Source organism: Equus quagga, unplaced genomic scaffold (assembly GCF_021613505.1).
Source record: "Equus quagga isolate Etosha38 unplaced genomic scaffold, UCLA_HA_Equagga_1.0 146_RagTag, whole genome shotgun sequence".
Classification (NCBI taxonomy): Eukaryota; Metazoa; Chordata; class Mammalia; order Perissodactyla; family Equidae; genus Equus; species Equus quagga.
In genome coordinates, this window is record NW_025796728.1 from 7,507,764 (window position 1) to 7,527,914 (window position 20,151).

The following is a 20,151-nucleotide window of genomic DNA, read 5'->3' on the forward strand; positions in this document are numbered from 1 at the left end:
CTGACCAGCTTCAAGTGGGTATAAGCTAACAGGATTCACTGAAGGTCTACCTCGCATCTCTTACTACTGCCCAGGGAGTGGACTCAGGTCCACTCTCAACACTTGATTGAGACTAGGGACTTGCTTTTCTGAGCACAACTAACGGTTTCAAATTTTGCCTTATTGAAGGGGTGAGATCTATATTTCATATCCCTGGTATCAGGACTTTGGTTTCCCAATTTCCCAATTTTTTCCCCCAATATTAGATAATAAGGGCAAAGTGCAGAAGTATGTTGAAATCACTGCACAGACATTGCTGTAGAATGGTGTTATCAATGTCCCCCTAAACTATTGACTAACGTGTTCAACTCCAAATCTGGCATATGGAAATAGTCAGGGCTGTCATTTGAATACAAAGTAAAGGACTTCCCATCCACGTGAGCTCTATGCAGTTTATTTACAATGAACTTTGACTTCCTCTTATTTTTTTGTGTGTTGTTTGTTTTTTGTTTTTTGTTTTGTCACAAAGAGTTCAGGTTCACATACGTCTTTGAACATTTCAAAATACATTGAAAGCAAATGACAATGTGTCAATATAAAAAACCAAAGAAAAATTCTACCAGATTATCTCCAGGTCCCTTTCAGTACTGAGCATTTACAATTTCAAATAAGCATGCAACAACCGTTACAGGTGCTACCAACCTGTAAACTGCTCTTCTCCAGCGCACCTCCCACATTTATAACCAATAATCTCCACAAATCCCAGGACCCTTGCTTAAGTATCATGTTTTTAGGTATCTTTTATCCAAACAAGACACTTTTGAAAGTGAAAGGTGCTCTAATAATTATACCAGACAATAATTAAATCATAATTATCTGGGGGAAACCAAGACATATGGCCATCTTATCTTTGTTTGTTCTCACTGCTGGCTAGAGCTGACTTTTTGGGTCCTCACTAAGAATCCAAAACAGCTTTCCAGTTTTAGCTCCCACCATTTCCCCACATAAATCTCTGCCACAAATAAACTAATGCCTGGCTCCCAAACATATCTTATGTCTCTGCTAAGAGACTAACCTCTTCATTTTTCAAGGTAAGCATATCATATATAATGGAAGTGTGTATGCCAGGCACTGCTCTAGTCTCTGTTGTATTAATTATTTTAATCCTCACAGTAACCACATGAATTAGGTATAATTACTAAGTCCAATTTATAGATAAAACAACTAAAGTTTTCCCAAGATTACACAGCTAATGCATGATATGTGACCCAGGAGTTTGAACCTAAGAGTTGTTTTCCAGAGTCACTGCTGCAAACCATGACACATACTGCCTAGTTCAGATCTTATCTGCTTGTTCTTCTGTCCTCAGAAGATCTCTATGAGCTCTGATATCATAGCAAACATATTTCCTGCTAGTTATTTCCCTATTCACTCATACTACCTTATAATATTTCATATCTCAGTGTATTATTTTCCCTTCTTTTATTATTATCCATCATGTTATATGTCTGTAGCTAAGCTAATTCTTATGAGTAGAAAGCATATGTTCATTATTATTGATTTATTGCTTGATTTTCTTACAGTTTCATTATTATTGCTTTGTTGATTATATATATGAGACCTACCTCTCTCTACATATATTTATATATATTTATATCTCAGAGATGTATTTGGATACCTAGTAGGCATCTTTCAAAATATATCTATATTTCAATTGTTTTGGAATGGGCTTAAATTAGATTATGTTTTCTTTTTTGGTAAAAGAAGTCCACTGCAAGATCAATATGTACTCATTCATTTAGTCCACAAGTATTTATGGGACATTTATTATGTATCCAAGTACTATGCTAGGCACTCAGGATATGGAAACTTAAAATAGAGTCTCTTACAGTAGACCCATGCAGAAGGCGGGGTAGTAAACAGACTTCTGTGTCAGAGGTACAGTGTGTTGTAATAAGGGCTCTAGCAGAGCTATAATAAGGGTGTTTCAAGAGCTATAGAGGCATTTAACATTAACTTGGGGAAGTATGGAAGCTTCCAGGAAAGAGTCACTTCTGAGGTTAGCTTAAAAGATTGAGTTAACCAAGAGAAGAAGGTGGCAGCACTTCAAGAAATCAGCAGGTACCAAAAAAAAAAGAAAAAAATTCAGGTTATATAAAATGGCAGAGTATGGTTAGGGTACCTGTATTGGTATGTACGGGCCATAAGGGATAGCATATCCAGGGATGAGACTGGAAGAGTAAAATGGAAAATAGCGGAGAGCTTTATATGCCATGTGTAACAGCTGCCTCTTTTGTTCTGCCTCACAACCACAGCTTCAAGAAACAATTTTATATGAGCCTCAGGTCATTTTATACAGATAGAAACTCACCTCAAGCTTGTGCTATGCATCTTTTGCTTTCTGCTCTGGATTTTCTCCAAATCCTCAGTGTGGGGCATTGGAAGAATATTACTCAGCTCCCAGGCATATGTAGCCCAGAAATTGGGGAGGATAGAGATCTTTTGGGTCAACCCCTACCAAGGGGAAAGAGTCCACAAATGCTTCTCCCTGTTAGTGTGGATTCTGCAAGGCATCTTAGACACTCCTCAGAGGCCCCAAGAGGATCCAAGATGGAAGGAAGTTGCCCATGGCAGTAATCAATGCACCTTCGTATTGACTGTATCTCCTTCCCTCTTCTACTTTCGTCCATCTCTCCCTCCTGCCCTGAGATTAGCTCCCCAGTAAACGACCTGCACTCGAGTCCTTATTTCACATTCTGCTTTTGAGAGAAACCCAGGCTCATACACCAGGACAAGAAGTTTGATTTTATATGTAAATGCTGCAGAGAATCATTGGTTTGTTTTTAGGGGAGGAACATGATTAGATTTTCAGTTGTAAGAGGAAGGGATCTACCGGAGGCAAGCCTGGAGGCTGGAAAATGAAATAGGAAGTTTCTTCATGTCTATGGCAACACGAAGTTACTAAGCAAACCCAGAGAGTAAATGGATTTTAATGAGAAAATAACACTAATGACCTTAAAAAGTGGCTAACCAGATGGCACTTTCTGATTGCATTTTAGGAAAAGGAAAATGTGCACAGGGATAGCTCTGGCTCCAGGATAAATCATTAAGTAGGTAGAGTTTGGGGAGTGTTTTTGGCTCTCTTGCTCTTCATCTTTGCCTATTTTGATGTTCTTTTCAGAAACTTTTCAGCAGCAGTGATGCGCTGGTAAACTACTTTCAGAGGGAGGAAAAAAGCCCTAATGTATAGTATTTGCTGATTTCTGTGGTGGGAATACTCCCACCATGGTCCATTTCAAATGCCAAGGGCTTAACTAACTTGCAAATTTTCTGACTATTTAACAACCCTCTCTCCACTCCACCACTGCCACTTCCCACTGGAGAGGTCCCTGGCTACTCAGAACTCTGGCAACCAAGGCTCTCCTTTCTTCTCTCTGTTGAAATGGAACTGCCTTTCACTGCTTTTCAATGCAATGCTTTAATGAGAGCCTCGTATCTTGAATTTTGAGCCCTTCCCCACTCACCACCACTCCTCCCTTGTCTCCAGATAACGTCATTTTATGTTTACAGGGTGTAGTGGATGCTGTGGTGTATGTCCACAACCCTTCCTTCCTTTCCCCAGTATTGCACACTATCCTCAGCGGTTGTGAGTGGTGGCTTCTAACTGTTCTCAGCTGCCTCTTCCTCCAGACAGAGAATTGCTCCCCCAGATGAATGGGAGCCACTTCATCCAGGAGACTGGAAGAGGGAAAGGGCAGCCAATTATGACACTACACAGAACCTCACACTGGTGTCCACCAGTATTAGTAACATCATCATATTAAGACCTGATGAGCAAGAAATACTAAGTGTCTGGATGTAAGACACGTGTGATTCAGAATGTGGGAGAGAAACTCCATAGAGATCCTAAGAAAAATCTAAGAACTTGCAACCCTGGTGAATTATTTAAGAGTCTGATGGTCTGGGGCATGTTGGAACCTTCTCTCAAAAGGAAAGCAAATTATTGTATAACACTTTCTACTTCTAAGAAAGAAGCACAGTGTTTGGTGGGCTTCTTCAGGTTTTAGGGGATGCATATCCACTTACTAAGTGGCACAGAAGGTAGCTAGTTTTGAGTAAGGCTCACAAAAAGAAGGGCTTTGCAACAGCTGCAGACTGAGGTGCCAACCCTGAAGTGTGGTTCACACAACCCAGCAGATCTCAGGTTACTAGAGTTATCAGTGGTGGAGAAGGGCACGACGTCAAATCTCTGGCCAGCCTCAGTAAGGAAGACAGCAACAGCTCCTAGAGTTCTGGATCAAAACCATGCCATATGCAGGAGATAACTACACAGTATTTGAAAAGTAACTTCTGGCATGGCCTGGGCCCTGGTAGAAAGTGAGCATCTACCTTACCAGACCATCACAACTCCCTATCAGTACCCATCTGATGTATACTATCACACCATAAAGTCATAAGGTAAGGTAGGTCTGGAAGCAATTCATCATAAAATGAAAGTGGTTTCTCTAAGATCAGGCTCAAGCAGGTTCAGAGAGCTCAGGTAAGCTACTTGAACAAGAAGGAGCGCTGGCCCTACCACTTACCACACCATCCATAACCTACCACCTGATAAGCTTTATAGTAGCAACTTGGCATAGCTGATGCATCACCTTGGATATGACACCTGTAAGAAAGGAGCATCATTCTTCAGGCTGCCACTTATACCTTAAATCAGTGGTCATTATACGGTGCTATATTGCCAATAGCTAGAATTCATGGGCTCAGGAACCAATGGGAAGATGTAAGAATGATCCCATTCACCATTACTCCCAGTCGCCCCCTTGGGGAATTGTACTTTCCATCCCTGCAACTTTAGGCATTATTAGTCTAAGTCCTTCATCCCAGAAAGGAGTACTTCCACCAAGCAACACAGTAAGAGGGCCACTAAACTTAAAGCTAAAGTTGACATCTGATCACCTTGGGTTCATCATGTTGGTAAGCCAGCTGGCACAAAAAGGGATTTCCGTACTGGCAGGGGTAATTGACCTGATTGTCTCAAGGAGTAGAACTGCCTCTACGTATTAGAGGCAGATAGAAAATATGTTTGGCATTCAGGTACCTGCGTTGATACTCACTTGGTTTTATTTTTTATTTTTTTCTCCCCAGAGCCCCAGTACATAGTTGTATATCCTAGTTGTAGGTCATGCTAGGTCTTCTACGTGGGACGCCTCAACAGCATGGTTTGATGAGCAGTGCTAGGTCTGCATCCAGGATCTCAACTAGCGAACCCTGGGCCACCAAAGCAGAGCGTGTGAACTTAACCACTCAGGCATGGGGCTGGCCCCTCACTTGGTTTTAAATGTAAATGGGCAAGTATAGCAACACTGCCTGATGTGGGCATAGTGGCCAGAGGCTCAGACTCCACGGGGACTGAGGATATGAGTCACCTAAACATGCAAGCCACCTGGATGAGCAGAAGTGCTAGCCAGAAGGAGGAGGGTCTACAGTGGACAGTAAATGAAGCAGAAAATAAGCATCAGTTATCGTTTCACAGCCTGCCAGGGTGTGGGGCTTCAAGTGACCCCACTAACTGTGGCAAGGCTGTGCCTGGATGGACTAAATCTAACGGGAGAAGCAAGTAAATCTGAACAGTGCAAGAGGTGGACTGTAGTGGATGCTCCCAGACTCCTTTCACAATGCTGGTTGACCCACCCCCAGCTATTGTGAACATTGGCTGCTAAAAACTCACAGCTTCTCCCTTCTCTGGATAAATGTCTCAGCAGAATGGATGACGCCTTGACACAGAGAGACATAAACACACACACACACACACACACACACACACGGACAGCCAACGGCCAATGACAGACTAACACAGGCTTAAAAAATCCCAGGCTGTTGCTATAAGGTGAGAACCAATCCATGGTACAGTTCGTATTGCAAGTGTCCAGGTTGAAGCTGGTCTCTAGCCAAGATCACTCCCTTGCTTGGCTTTCTTCCCCCACCCTGATGTGCTTCCTTCTCTCTCTTTCTTCTGAGAGCGCTCCCTTATTCAATCACTTTCACAAGTATCCACTCTCAGGTTCTGCATCTAGCAAACCCAACTTAAGACAAAGGAGATCTCTAGAGTAGGGGAGTAGAGAAAATAATACAAAGAATTTCAGGCAGCAGATCGAAATAAAGGCCAAAATATTTGGAGACAAATGTTTTCTCATTGTTCTTTAAATCACATCGGGCTGTTGTCAGCTTATATCATGTAAAATAAGTTAATATCCACCTTGCAAATTTGCTGTAAGGATTAAAGAAACAGTATTGTAAGAAAGGTACCTAAGATAATTTCTGTCCCATGTAGGCATTCAATAAAGGGTTGCTCTTACTACTAATACTAATAGTGTTCTTTTAAGTAATATTTTTTAAAAGCTTGTTTATGACTACTGAACAGGAAAGCTGGCGCAGCATTGCTAAAAGGCTTGCTGAGAGAGGGTCTGCCCTGCTCTGCATGTGGAGAGCTTTTCCATCATTGTTCTCCTCTAATGTGAAATGAGTTCCACTCGCCAACTGCGGAGCCCCTGAGGGGATTGGCTTCCGAGGCCAGAAGTGAAAGAAGAAGCTGTGGGGATGATTGCCGAGACTCTGGTCATTGGGTTTTGTATTTTATTTTGTTTTTGATTTAACGTAGGCAAGCAGAAGGGAAAAAATGAAGCAACACGGACTGTTTGGGGGAAGTTCTTTTCTGCTTTAGATTGCTCAGTTTAAGTCAAATGTGGCATGCACCTTTTTTAATTATACAATTAGTGCGCTACTATAGATATAATACATAACTAATACACTTCCACTTTTACTGCTGTTTGTTAATAATAAATTGTTTACCATCCCTAATGTCACTTGAAGTTTCTGAAGTTCTAGTGTTAGAATAATTAAACCCATCAGGTAAAAAGCTCTAGGCCTGAGAAAATATGGATGGTACCCAGAAATCAAAAGGAACGAATACTGAAAACAAAATTAGGAAGAAATGAACCTGTAAAGACAGGAAAAAACAAGGACAGGCAAAATAAACGTATACAAGATATGAAATATAATCACTGATAATGTGATTTTGTAATTGAAGTAGCATGATCCAATGTGGGTTCAATTGCATAAAATAAAAATTGTCTTATCTAAGTTCTTGGATAATGGTGTGGCAGGCACTTCTGCTTACTTATCCAACAGCTGTTTACAAGCCCATGCTCATGCTCTCTTCTGCCATAGAAGCAATGCCAAATACTCACATACCCAGCCTCCTGTTACAACAGGGAATGGCCATAAGACCCTATTCTCATGGATGATATGTAAGAGAATGCTTCTGGGAAGTTTCTGGAATTTTCTTTTCCTTTATGATAGAAGAGGCACACCTACAAAGAATGTTCTTTTGTGCTCCCCCTCCCTTTCTGTTTTGGACTCTGGCCTGGCTTGAAGCTATGGCAGCCATCTTGAATCCATGATGGAACATCACAAACAAGCTAAGGATGACAAAGCAGAACAGGAACTGGGTTGTTGATCAGATTATCAGGCCACCAAACAACCTCAGCAATAGCCTTTTCTGAATTTCTTCTTAATTGATATAATAAATGTCTGTGTATTTTAAGCCATGTCTAGTAGTCTACTCTGTAGCTTATAGCCAAGCACAACCCATGTAGACATAAATAATTCCCTGATTAGGGTTGAAAGCAAAACAAGTCAATCCAGGCTATTACTAAAGAAGAGACAGAGTCTACGTCTACCCAGAAGGAGCAAGCCAGGCTTTCAGGACGACAGGTGATGTAGAGGAATGCTCAGACAGAAGGCACGTGGGTGGCTGGCTGAGCTCACAGGTATAGAGCCAAGTGCAGCAGAGCCAGGCTGGCAAACATGTGGCCAAGTAGCCACAGGAGCTTAAAACTAGAGAATCCAAAACAAAGGGCCAGGTAGGGGCTGGAGCCAAGAGAGGATCTTGAACAGAGGAATCCGCCTCAGGAAAACAGGTGTGTGTGGCAAAGGCTAAGCTAAGTTTAGAGGCAGCAGCTGAGATTTCCCAAAGGGAAGTGAGTGCTACCAATAAAGCCTGCAGTACTTTTACTGCATTAAGGAGTGGCCCAGGACTTCCCACATAGCCCTAGTTTCAAAAGACGTTACATGTAGGGAACAGGATCTCTATAAGATTTACAGAACTGGGTCAGATGTCCTGCCTCTGTCCCCCAGTAAACTCCTGAGTACTTATCACATTTAACAGTAACTATGAGTTTGTCCTCCTCATAAGGAAGAATTCAGCTCCTCTGAGGATAGAAACCACACTTTATTCATCTTCGTAGGCTCATTGCCTAGCAGAGTACTTAGCAATAATAAATTCACAGTTCACTTGAGGGATGGATAATAAAAATAATAATGGTATTTATTGAGCACTTACAATGTGCTAGGCATTGTGCAAAATGCTTTATACTCCATAGTTCATTTGTTTCATAGGAAATACTGTCATTATCCCTTCTTTACTGATGAAGAAACTGGGGTTTACAAGAGTTCAGTAAATTTCCCCAGAACACCCACCCAGGACATGTCAGACTCTGTATCTAAAACCAGGTCATCTCCCTCCAGAGAATAGTGCTCTTACCCATTAATGGAGAGAAAAAGAACGTAAAGTCGTTTAAGACACTATTAGAGAATTATGGTATTTGTCTCTTCTTTCTCTCACAAAGAAAAGTGGGGCTTTGATTCTTAGAAACTTGAGTCTTGCCCCTGTTAATAATTGATAGAGCTATGTTTTCAAGAACGTGGACATAAAAATGATGAAGTTGGGTAGTTCCAAGAATCAGAAGACGTAAAATTGGACATTCTGAGAGAGGACTTGCGTGACGGGCCTCGTGAGCTGCCTGCAGGATCGGTGCAGCATCACAGGCTGGAGTGCAGCGTAAAGATGGAGCTACTAGGATGCACAGACCAGGACCATCTCTAGGTTTTCTGGCCCCTTGCAAACCTGCAGTGTTTTGACAATGAGTAGGGAAAAGAGTCCCAATGATAACTAATATAGAACTTCCTGTACTCCCTTACAAATAGGAGCCGAGAGTCACTTTTAATCTGATGTGGAAAAAATCAAGTCAAATGATGTTTTCTGTAGTGGTCAGTTGTGCCTCACATTTATACCTCCAACAGAAAGAAGAGAAGGGAATGAGAGAGGAAGGGGCTGTTATGCAGGCTGAGCAGGCAGCTACCCAATTTCCAACACAAGCTTTGACTCTTCTTCAGTTCTCATAAGCTCCCACCATCAAGCCACTTCTTTGGGGGTACAGTTTTGTCTCCAGAAATCTTTCACAGAAACATAAAAAACACTCCCTGAGAAGGCTGACTTGTAACTGAGTAACTGAGGCAGGCAGCACTGGCCTTGGAGGATGCTGAAATAAGCAGAAACTAAGAAGAAGGAAAAAATAAATAAATATAGATATAGACATATAGATATACATAAAGGGAAATTCCACCATTACTGGAAAAGTCCTGACAGCTGTGATTAAGAGACTCTATGAAGCTGGGTTCCCAAGTTCCATTGTTTAGTTTTCTATGTGGTTAGAAAGAGAGGTGGTACCCTCAGTAAGGGATGGTTAGTTTCTTTGTGTTGTCCTGGTAATAGAATTTCTAATACTTTCTTTTAACTGAAAATGTGCATAACTGTATGCATTCGACTTGCAGTTAAAAGCACCAGGCACTCAGAGAGACAAACCTTCAGCCTTCAGGCTCCTGCTGCTTCCTTTGACCGTGAATGAAGCTCCGTGACTCTAGAAGCCCAGTACTGCTGAGTGTCGATTCAATTGACTCAACATACGATGTTCTTGCCATGACTACAAGCTATCAGCTTCCCAGAGATCACAGTTATTGCTCTCGGATTGTAGGGATTAGGATGCATGACCCCTTGGGGACAAATGACGCCCTTCCTAAAGAAGAGTTTCTGTCACTATAAGAGTAATGTACAAGGATCGTTCTTAAAGAACCTAATAAGAGGAAACCCATGGAGTCCTCTGAGGCTGACATACTTTGTGTCACAACCACTTACACATCATTTGCCTCCCTCCTCTTTCTGTGTTAGAATAAGACCACTAGTTTAACTTTATTGGTTTCCAATACTTACTAAAATATACTTGCCACTTTATTAGGGATATTTATTTCCTTTAAATACATTTTTTTACTCACTTGATATTATTCCATGCTGATAATTTGCCATGATCAAAACTGTTCCATTGACTTAATAAGGTACTAAGGTACAGTGAGATACAAAACCGGAACCAAAAGGATTTTAACAGCCTGGACTAACACAATAAAATTAAATTTTGTTGAATATAGAGCCCTGTACATATATGCAGAAAGGAAACTAACAAAATATTACTACATTAAATGAAAAATTGATGTTTTATGGGACTGAAAGTTTTAACCTCATGAATCTCTTGATTGAGAAAATATGTTTAAATGAATCAACAAGCCAACATCACACAGTGTGATGTGGCCACCAAAAATATTAATTTAATCTTTAGCTGCATTCATAGAATTGGATGACATTTTGTCTTCACTGTATCCTAGTACGATCAGTTTCAGTAGGTCAATATCCATAGGATGGTGAGAAGACTTGACACCCAGTCCTGCCAAAGACCCTAAATCTCTTGTCCCTAAAAATCCCCACCAAAGGCTTGATAAGGCCTTGGCAGGGATATTGTAGAGAAAATTCAGGCATCTGATAAGTGGTTGTTTGGACACTAGTTGCTTAGTGGCTAAGAGCCCAATATTTGGAGTCAAATGTTCTGGAAGTTGTATCACTTAACATCATGTGACTTTGAGCAAGGTACTTGATATCTGTGAGCTTCAAGCAGTTTTCTTCTGCTGCTTAATGAACAACCCCAAACTGATTGGAATGCAACCTTAAGCATTTATTGCCCACTCATGAGTCTGAGGGTTGGCTAGCAATCGGCTGATCTAGGCTAAGCTATTCAGGCTTTGGCTTCAAACTGTCAGTTGGGTCCAGGCCTGTTCTCTGCATCTCTCACTCTTCTGGGACCAGTCAACCTCCTGCAGCCTGTCCTTCTTTTGGAGATGGAAGGTGTACAAGAGGGAAAACCCAACCATGCAAGCACATTTCAAGCCTCCACATGTGCCACACCTACTACCAACCCATTATCCAAAGGGAATCACGTGGCCAGGATGAAAGTCAAAGGCTTTAGAAGTACACTCCTGTCCTCAAAAGGGCCATGGAAAAAGTGTGTCAATGTATAATACTCCTAACAGGGAAATGGAAAAATGGATCCAATAATTTATCTACTGCAAGGCCCTAGTTTTCTCATAGACAAAATAAGCTTACCATACCTGCCAGGTGTGCTAGGCAGACTATTAGCCACTCAAAAATGCCCATGTCCTAATCCCCACAACCTGCGAATATGTTACCTTAAATGGCAAAAGGGATTTTGAGACACGATTACATTAAGGATCTTGAGATAGAAAGATTAGCCTGGATTATCTCCGTGGGCTCAATGTATTCACCAAAGTCTTTATAAGGGAAAGAGGGAGGTGGGAGGGTTAGAAGAAATGCAACAATGGAAACAGAGGTTAGAGTGATGCAGGACCATGAGCCAAGGAATGTGCAGCCTCTAGAAGCTGGAAAAGTCAAGGAACATATTCTCCCCTAAAACTTCCAGAAGAAACATAGTCCTGTTGAAACCTTGATTTTAGCCCCATAAGACTCCTTTCAGATTTCTGACCTCTAGAACTGTAAAGGGATAAATTTCTGTTGTTTTAAGCCACTAAGTTTGTGGCAATTCGTTTCAACAACAACAGGAAACTAATACAGTAAGTGAGTAATTGTCATCATTCAGTCCTTCGTAAATATGGATATTGCAGGCTTTATGTTTCACATAACCATCATGATTAATTTGAATGGCAAAGGCCCTGCTTTTTATTTCTGGGGAAAATCATGAGTCCTGTGTCGTTGAAAAGGGGAGTATTTATTTAGGACAATTTGGAAGGAGTTCAGCAGAATCTTGGGGCATGAGAGGGCATCGTTTCTGCCAGATGTTCACAAGCAATGTGCTGATAGCTGTCAAAGGAAGGTGCTCATGAGACAGCCAGGAAAGAATATGTGAGCCTGGCTCCACACCAAAGGTAATGCACAGGGAAGGATAGGTGCTCTGCCAGCATGGGCTGCTTCTGGGCCACTCGTGGGCAGCATTGCCCGCAGTTTCTCCTGCTGACTGTGCTCTAATCCATGAAGCCCCCTCCCCCAATCTCTAGACCCACCACCTTCCTCTATGGTCATAGCCACCCAACTCTTCTCTTCCTAGGAAGACTCTCATTTCGTCTCCACTGGTTTGATACTCTTTCTCCCGATTCTCTTTCCACTGACCTGTTAGAGAATAATTCCCCAGTGCCTTCTCTTCAAATGAAAACTGTCTCTTGCAGATCAATACCTTGGCTTTCACTGCTCTAGCCACTTTGTGGACTAGTCGAGCTTTCAGAGTTTTCATATAACAAAGATCTTTAATTCCATACCATTAGTTACATATAAGATACAGAAACGAAGCAACTTAATTCTTTCATGGACTAATTTTATTGTTTAAGAATCCATAAAATAAGGAATATGCCTATAATTTGTTCTTTTAACATGAACAAAATGTAGATCTATTTCTTTCCTCTTAATGAAACGTTCTGAGACACAAATAATTTGTCAGCAATTGGTGAGATAACGAATTATTAGAAAAATAAAATTAAGCAAAGAGATCTTATATCTTCGTTAAGTAGATTTATGCACATAAATAAATTCCTTTAACCAAAACTTTCTGTATGACATTTTATTCTGTTTATAATCTTAAATTCCCTTCAGGTGATAATGATTGAGTGATTGATATATTTCTAAAGTGTGTAACTTACAGACTAGTAAATGTTTTTATTGTTTTTATGCAAAATTCAAAATACTGGGTTTCAGAGAAACTATCAGAAACTCTGCAAGCTTGAGCAGGCCACCCAAAGAATGTTTGTCTAGTCCTACTGTTATATTGCTTTTATAAAGTTTGGAAACATCAGGTGCTAATTCCCTAATTATGTGGTAACCATAGGCTGCCATTAAGAGTTCATTAAGCAGTTTCAAGTCATCTTGCGGAATCTGTGGGATTGCTCAGCATGTTGTTCTAAAGTCAGAATTCAGACAGATTCATAGGGTTAAGCTTCAAGCAATTAAACACAAGCTTCCACAAATTAAAATGTCATGATGATACAGGGGTTCTGATGAATAGGGGAGAATGAGAGATATTCCAATTTATATATTCATTGAATTAAAGAGAGAAAATTTTAATAGGATTCACAGAATGTGGATATGTCAGCGCTCATGGTCAGAGTCACCATTACTGACTTCTGGAGACCTGTAGGATCAAGATAAGAGTCATTAACTATACAAAATACTCTTCAGTTTGGGGACCTAGACACAGAACTAAATCAAGAAAGCAAGCAAAAAATGCTGAAGAAAAGGATTCCATATAATCATGGTCTAATAAGAGAAAGACTAAATGGAAAAGAATATAAGCATTTGAGAAATGAAGAATGATTGGCAGAGACTATGCTAGGCCAAAAAGAAAACAGAAAAGGAGCCTCTGGAGAGGGGAAACAAAGTCAAGTGTCGTATCTGAATTCTTCCAGGAATTCCTCTACACAATCATTCACAACACACTACTGAATATTCCATGAAGGCAGAAACTGGGCTTTATTCATCATGTTATCTAGCATAATGCCTACTGCATAATAGATATGCAGTAAATGGTTATTAAATGAATGATTGAATGAATATTGAAGATAACCCACAACAGAAAGAGTTGAATGGAGCAAGCTACCAACACTTCACCATGCAAACTCCATTCCTATCCAGCATGGTAAATCTCCAAACCCAAAAGAGATTGAAAAGGGGAAAATAACCACTGTCTAAGAGAACATCACTTAATTCATTAACTCAAAGTAAGAACATGTATTGAGGTCCTAATTAGTATTAGTGTCAAATGCTGTGTCAAAGAGTAGCAAAGGGATGGCATGTGGAAGGTGGTCACAGGACTCCAAGGGCTATCAGTCTGCAATTCTTTAATCGTACACAAATAATATATCAGTAGTACCAACTTATTTTTGGTGCTTTCTTTCCTCTGCTTCTTAGATGACAAGTCACTTAATTTCTTAATGTAATTTCTTGCATTGTTTGTAATTGTATCAAAAATCCTAGAGTTTCTTGCCTACTTGCTGATCGCTAAAAATGCAATATTTGCATTAGGATGCTTGTTTTAATAGAACGTTACATGAGAATTTCTCCGGATAAATGAGATTTTAAATCTTTCAACTTGGAGAGTTTGGAAGATGGCAGTATAGGAGGACTCTGAACTCAACTCCCCCCACAGACACAACAAATCAATAACTGTGAAACAATTTCCTCTGAGAGAGATCTGGAAACCAGATTTTTAAAAAACCCACAACAAGAGACAACACTGACAGACGTGCAAGAGGCAGAAATATACCTCTGCTTAGGAAAAATCCACATCCTAGCCTCGGCGATTCACAGTTGGCTGCCATCTCAAAGTCTACACAGAAATCGAAATATAGTGATATACACCTGAAATCTATATAATGTCATAAACCAATGTTACCTCAGTAAAAAACTACATAAATAAATCCTCCAACTTAATATTTCATATACAGAAAAACTCAAATTATAATTAGTTGATTAATAATGTTACTACCTTATGGTGTTGCTATAAGGAATAAATACGTCAGTGCACATAAATACTGAGAACAATGCCTGGCATTCCGTACATACTGTTATTGTTTTTCCGGAGTGGCCCAAATAAACCCACTGGGACCAAACAGTCATCAAAAGTATTGCCTCGTTTTCACTGAAATATTATTCTACTGCCAAAGCTAGATTCAGTGAACCATGGATAGATAATAAATATGGCCAGAAACTTCTATTAATAACCATCCATCCTGAAGTTAATAAACAACATCGAGCAGTGGCCTTCCTTGAGTTAACCACATCATCCCCTTCCAGTCTCAACCTTTGCAATCTCGTGGCAATTTAATCAAATAATGTGATAGAAATTATAAGTTTTGATAAATTTTAGAAGTACAATTTAAAACTGAATAGAAGCTATTTAACTCTGCAGAAAAACCTTTTCTAGATGAAGATCAAACATTGGATAAATGACAAACTTTAAAATCTGCTAACCAAATGTTGAAGTTCAAAAGACCAGACTATATCAAAGCACGATATATTTACTCCTATAAATATCCGTATTTGTCATCATAGCATTTCGAAAGCTAAAATTGGGAATTTTTATACAGAGCATTTTACTTTTAAAAACCAAAACAGCAAAAAGCAGAGTTCTTGTATTATTAGTTTTGATCCAGACAATCGATTTCTCTGACACTCAGTTATCTGAAAGTAAGAATAATAATAATTTTCCTGCTTATTTCATAAAATTTGGGGTACAATTAAGTTAAACAATATATATTAAAAAATTTTACATAATGTAAATTGTTCTGCAAATGCGTTATTTTTACATTATTTTATTTGTGTTGCAATGTTAGAATGCTCATAAATACAAAGACACTAACCAGAGACACGCATGTACATACATAGACAGAGGTTATACGTTATATTTGAGCCCTTAGAAAGGAGACACCAAATTACAGTAGGTGTTATAATCATTTTCCTTCTTTGAATCTATTTTTCTCTAATATAGTAATTTTAAATTTGTAGAAAGAGGGAAAATAAAAATTATGGAAACTACATTAGAAGATTCTAATAGCTTCAACTTAAAAGGTTGAAGATAAGGTCAAGAAATGACTACCGTCTGAAATTTAATCCCATAAGAATAAATTAGAAAAAAATTAATGATCTTAATTATCTGCATCATTGACCCACTCCAAGAGACTTTGGAAATAATGTTGCTGCTAAGAGTAAGGTGTATCTCAAATCCAATCGTGCAAACTGGGTGATGAAAGCCATGAGCTATACAGTGGTTTTGTAATTTGTCTTGCATGAGATAACAGTGAATAATTTTTTTAAATAAATAATAATTCGTTTCTAAAATTTTTAAGTCATGAGGAGTAAAATTATTTACCTAGATAGAAATAGCCTTACTTACAACAGAATTTCTTAAAGAGAACTAAAACAGAACACGAACATCAGAGTGTACTGGTAGGATTTCTGGGCCTGTTCCTAAACCAACTAATTGACGCATTAGGATACCAACAGGAAACATGTCTGTCAGGATCCATCTTTGGCTCAGGAAAGACCCTCCTGGTGATCTAACCTAATCAGAAGCAAAAGTCATAGATCAATACATATCATCTTCATTTTCCTCGTTAAATACTGAAGACATAAGAACATTATGGAAGATTTTTATTAACTCTAGGGAACTAGATGAATTTCCCTTTTACAGTCTATGTCAATAATTCTCAAACTTTAATATATATAAGAACAACCTAAACAGCTTCTAATAAATGCATATTTCCGGGCCATGACTAAATTCTAGGTTTTCAGATTTCCAAATTGGCCTCTCTTGAGCATTATATTCTTGTCACCTCTGGAAGAGAAGAAAAAGTCAAGCACCTGGATCTGAAGAGCCATAATGTAGACCAGCTCAAGGCCTTTGAGTGATTCACCAAGGAACCAAGGAACCACTCTCTACACGGTCCACCTGAGCATCCAGGTGATCTTTCTCTCTCTGCCTCCTGGTTTATCAAGACCCTTAACAACCTTGATTAATATTGAACATCCTCAATTACCCAGAATTCTGTAGGGCAAATTAATTGACAAATGAAATAGAAATTTATTCTACTATCCCTTTTATAGACAACTTTCTAAATAAGCGGTGCTAAGGAGTAAAAATGTTTGAAGCAAATAGTTTCAATGACTATTCTCTTCACAGTTGAAATTTTTGCAAGGCATATGTCAATGCTTTATGAGACAGGAATAACAGAATGGGAAACTAATAGAGAGGAAGCAAAGTGATTTACAGAGTCTTTGAAAGTTTTTCTTTATATTTAAGGTTTCTTCTCAAGTTTCAAGTTGAGTGCTTTAAGGTTTTGTAATTTAAAATAGGGAGAAAGACCTGACTGTTTCTTCAGTCACAGTTCCTTCCTTCAGTAAGATTGGCTGTGCTTTGGAACCTTAATCAAATATCCAAGATACAACCCTCCATTTTTTCCTCCCTGAGAGAAATTGCTACATTCTAGTTACATCTTATTAAGCTTGCTCCTTACTTTCCAAGGGATATGAAAAATATACAGACATCCAGGGAAGACTCACATCTGGTCCCATACCCATGTATAGGAGTAATCGAATGGTAACTTCTGCTTTTAGCCCCTGGGGCTTCTCTACTACTGCATGCTGGGATGCCTATGGGAACTTACTTAGTCATCCTAAGACATATGCCTAAGACATATGTCACCCTTTATGACACACGCATCCCTTAGCAAGTAGCAAGCATCCAAGTCAGCTCTCAACATAATGCTAGGTAGACTGTATTGAACAACTCCAAGAGGTGCTGTTCACACAATGATGTGAATGGAGGCCACTTAGAATAGTCAATTGGCAGCTCTGATCCAAGGTAGGAGCTCCTTTACCTTATCTTTTGTCCTAGAGAGATCAGAGAATATTCCCATGATGATGATGATGATGATCAAACTAATGATGATGGACAAAACTTGTGAATATCTCCCATGGGCTGATTACCTATATTGTAAAGAAAGAAGGACTAGCTGGAAAAAAAACTGCTTAAATATCAAAAACTTTGAGGAACGTTTACTAGTAACCATTATTGTCCTCTTAAAGCAGAGGGTAAATGGAATGAGGTTAAATTATTAGAAAATGACAGTTTCATTGGATTTTTTTCTCAAAAAAGGGCTGATGGAATTATGCATAGAAAAAACACCCAGTAAATGTTGTAACTTAATCTAGTACAAAAATCTGACTTTGGAATTTCCTCTGTCTCCTATTTGTGAATTTATAGCACTATCAGAATAAAGCCATAGGGAGGAAAAGCTCTTCTCTTGTAGACTTTGAAGATTTAAGGTATTTACTCATAAATGATAGTTTTTGGAGAGATTTGAACAAACGAATTCAAATCAAAGTACTAAAATTAGTACAGCAGTTTTGTAAATAACCCTGCAAGTCATAAAGCAATTCAAATCACGACAAGCTAAATTAATCACAATGAATGCAAACATTTTTAAATTTAACTGTTACAGAGTCTCGGTCTACACCTTGGCAATAACAATTTCTGCATCAGATGAAACACAGAGGCCACTGAGATTCTCTCAACCTAATAGTCACATCTTGAGAAATCTATACAAATGTTACCAACCTAGTCAAACATAGTCATCAGTTTCTGATTTTTTGGCTCCCTACCCCCAAGCGCCCAATCTGTGAAATCCTTCACTGGTAAGTTCTACATATGAAAAGAACCTTTGATCTTAACTGCTTTTGCCCTTTAATTTCTTTTTTAAATCCTCATGATGCAATCTTTCCAAATACTTCCTTTGAAATGAAAAATAGTCAACTAACTGATTAAAATCCTTTCTCCCCACCACTCTGGCATCCTTACACAACATCAAGGCACTGAATAATTTCATCACAAGAAATCATTTTATTTACATTGAAAAAGATATAAAATGGTATTACAATGAAAAATATTGGTTTGCTACCTTAATGATAGTGATTATGAATTCCAATCCTGAATTAACGATGTCTGTTTTTAACAGAAAATCAATTTACCAATGCTTCCAGGCAATTTCAAAAACTTGTCTTAATATTAGATCATTGCCAAAGACCCCAGCACCTGAATTATACATTTGTACATTACTGTGCAGAATCTATCACATTTTAAGGGCTCATTTTTTACTATAAGATCTGGCTTTCAGTCTGTACATATATGGAGGAATAACTTTTTCAAGTGCTGCTGTAAAGTCCTTAAGGGCAAATGAATGGAGAAATGCACCTCAGAGGAAACAGGCAACCTCCGCAGGAATGGGAGAAAGTCAAAGGTTGCCTTTGTATCTTCCTAATATTCCAGCTGAATCCAACTCCACTGAACACAGCACTCAATTTTTCCAGTTTAAATATTATACAGTTGATGATTAATGCTAAACTGGTGTCTTCAGGATGATAAACCAGAAATTAACTTCTAAGTTTTGCTCACATGCTCTGACCACTACAGTCTGTCTTTTTCTTGGCTAAGAAATAGACATATTGTCTTAGTCATTACATACTGGAAGAAAAGACCACTTAAATGTTAGAAATTTGACTTTGAGAAGTCAATCTAGTTTGCTTAGTGTAATGACCTTATTTTTAATCGATGGATGTTGAGACAATATCTTAGATGGGGGAGTGACTCATGAAGTATGTAGGAGTCATGAATAAGAGAGGCTTGCCTTAAACCGGAGAACAGACTGGTGTTGAGATGGTGAGTTAGGAACAAGTTTCAAAAGGAGCAAAGTGCAATGACTTACCTGTAATACTTTGGGTAAATTGTTAAATAGAGCTTGGCCAGCACTCACTTTGTATTTGACGCCTCTCACTGTACCATTTTTGCTTAAAATGTTGACTCTTCTTGTACCAAATGCCTTCTCACTGGCAGCCCTTGCTAACACCAGCAAGTTATCCTCGTCATTCTCATGCTCATCACCTTCTGATCCTATGTGGCCATTTTGCTGTCCCTCAGACTCACTTAGTCCATCTATGCCACAGATACTGGCACATTCAGAATCCAGAGAGCCTGCCGGTTGCCCATCTTCATACACCTCCTTCAGAACTCGCCCGCTGTGAGATGACGCGATCCGAAAGCGGACTTTCCGTGGCCTGTCATTTTCTGGTTTCGTCTCCCTTTTTAGCATGGTCACATCCACCCCCATAAACAGTTCACATAATTCTGGATTCCCTTGCTATTACGTTAGTTCACCTGCCACATGGCAATATTAGAGCTTAATTCTAGTGACAGCAGCAGTCACGAAACTAACATTGAAAGGAAAGAAGATTCCCAAGAACTTACAGTGCATCTGTGCTATTAATAATGAATGTGTGTGTGTGTGCTATGGTTACCTTTAAACTAAAACCTGCAAAATGATCGCAGCCTTTAAATATTAACTAGCCATGGTGGATTCTTTAACAGGACAAGTGCA

The 20,151-nt window shown here is 39.2% G+C and overlaps 1 protein-coding gene across 2 annotated transcripts in view; it reads right to left on the reverse strand.

The window, feature by feature from the left end:
• Window positions 1–19,915, reverse strand: part of LOC124232961 (glutaredoxin domain-containing cysteine-rich protein 1) — a 179,795-nt gene extending 159,880 nt beyond the window's left edge. For both annotated transcript variants that reach the window (XM_046649927.1, XM_046649926.1), the window contains exon 1: window positions 19,483–19,915. In XM_046649927.1, coding sequence (XP_046505883.1) covers window positions 19,483–19,884 — 402 coding nt within the window. In that variant the 5' untranslated portion in view covers window positions 19,885–19,915. The remainder of the gene's footprint in view (window positions 1–19,482) is intronic.
• Between the last annotated feature and the right edge of the window lie 236 nt (window positions 19,916–20,151).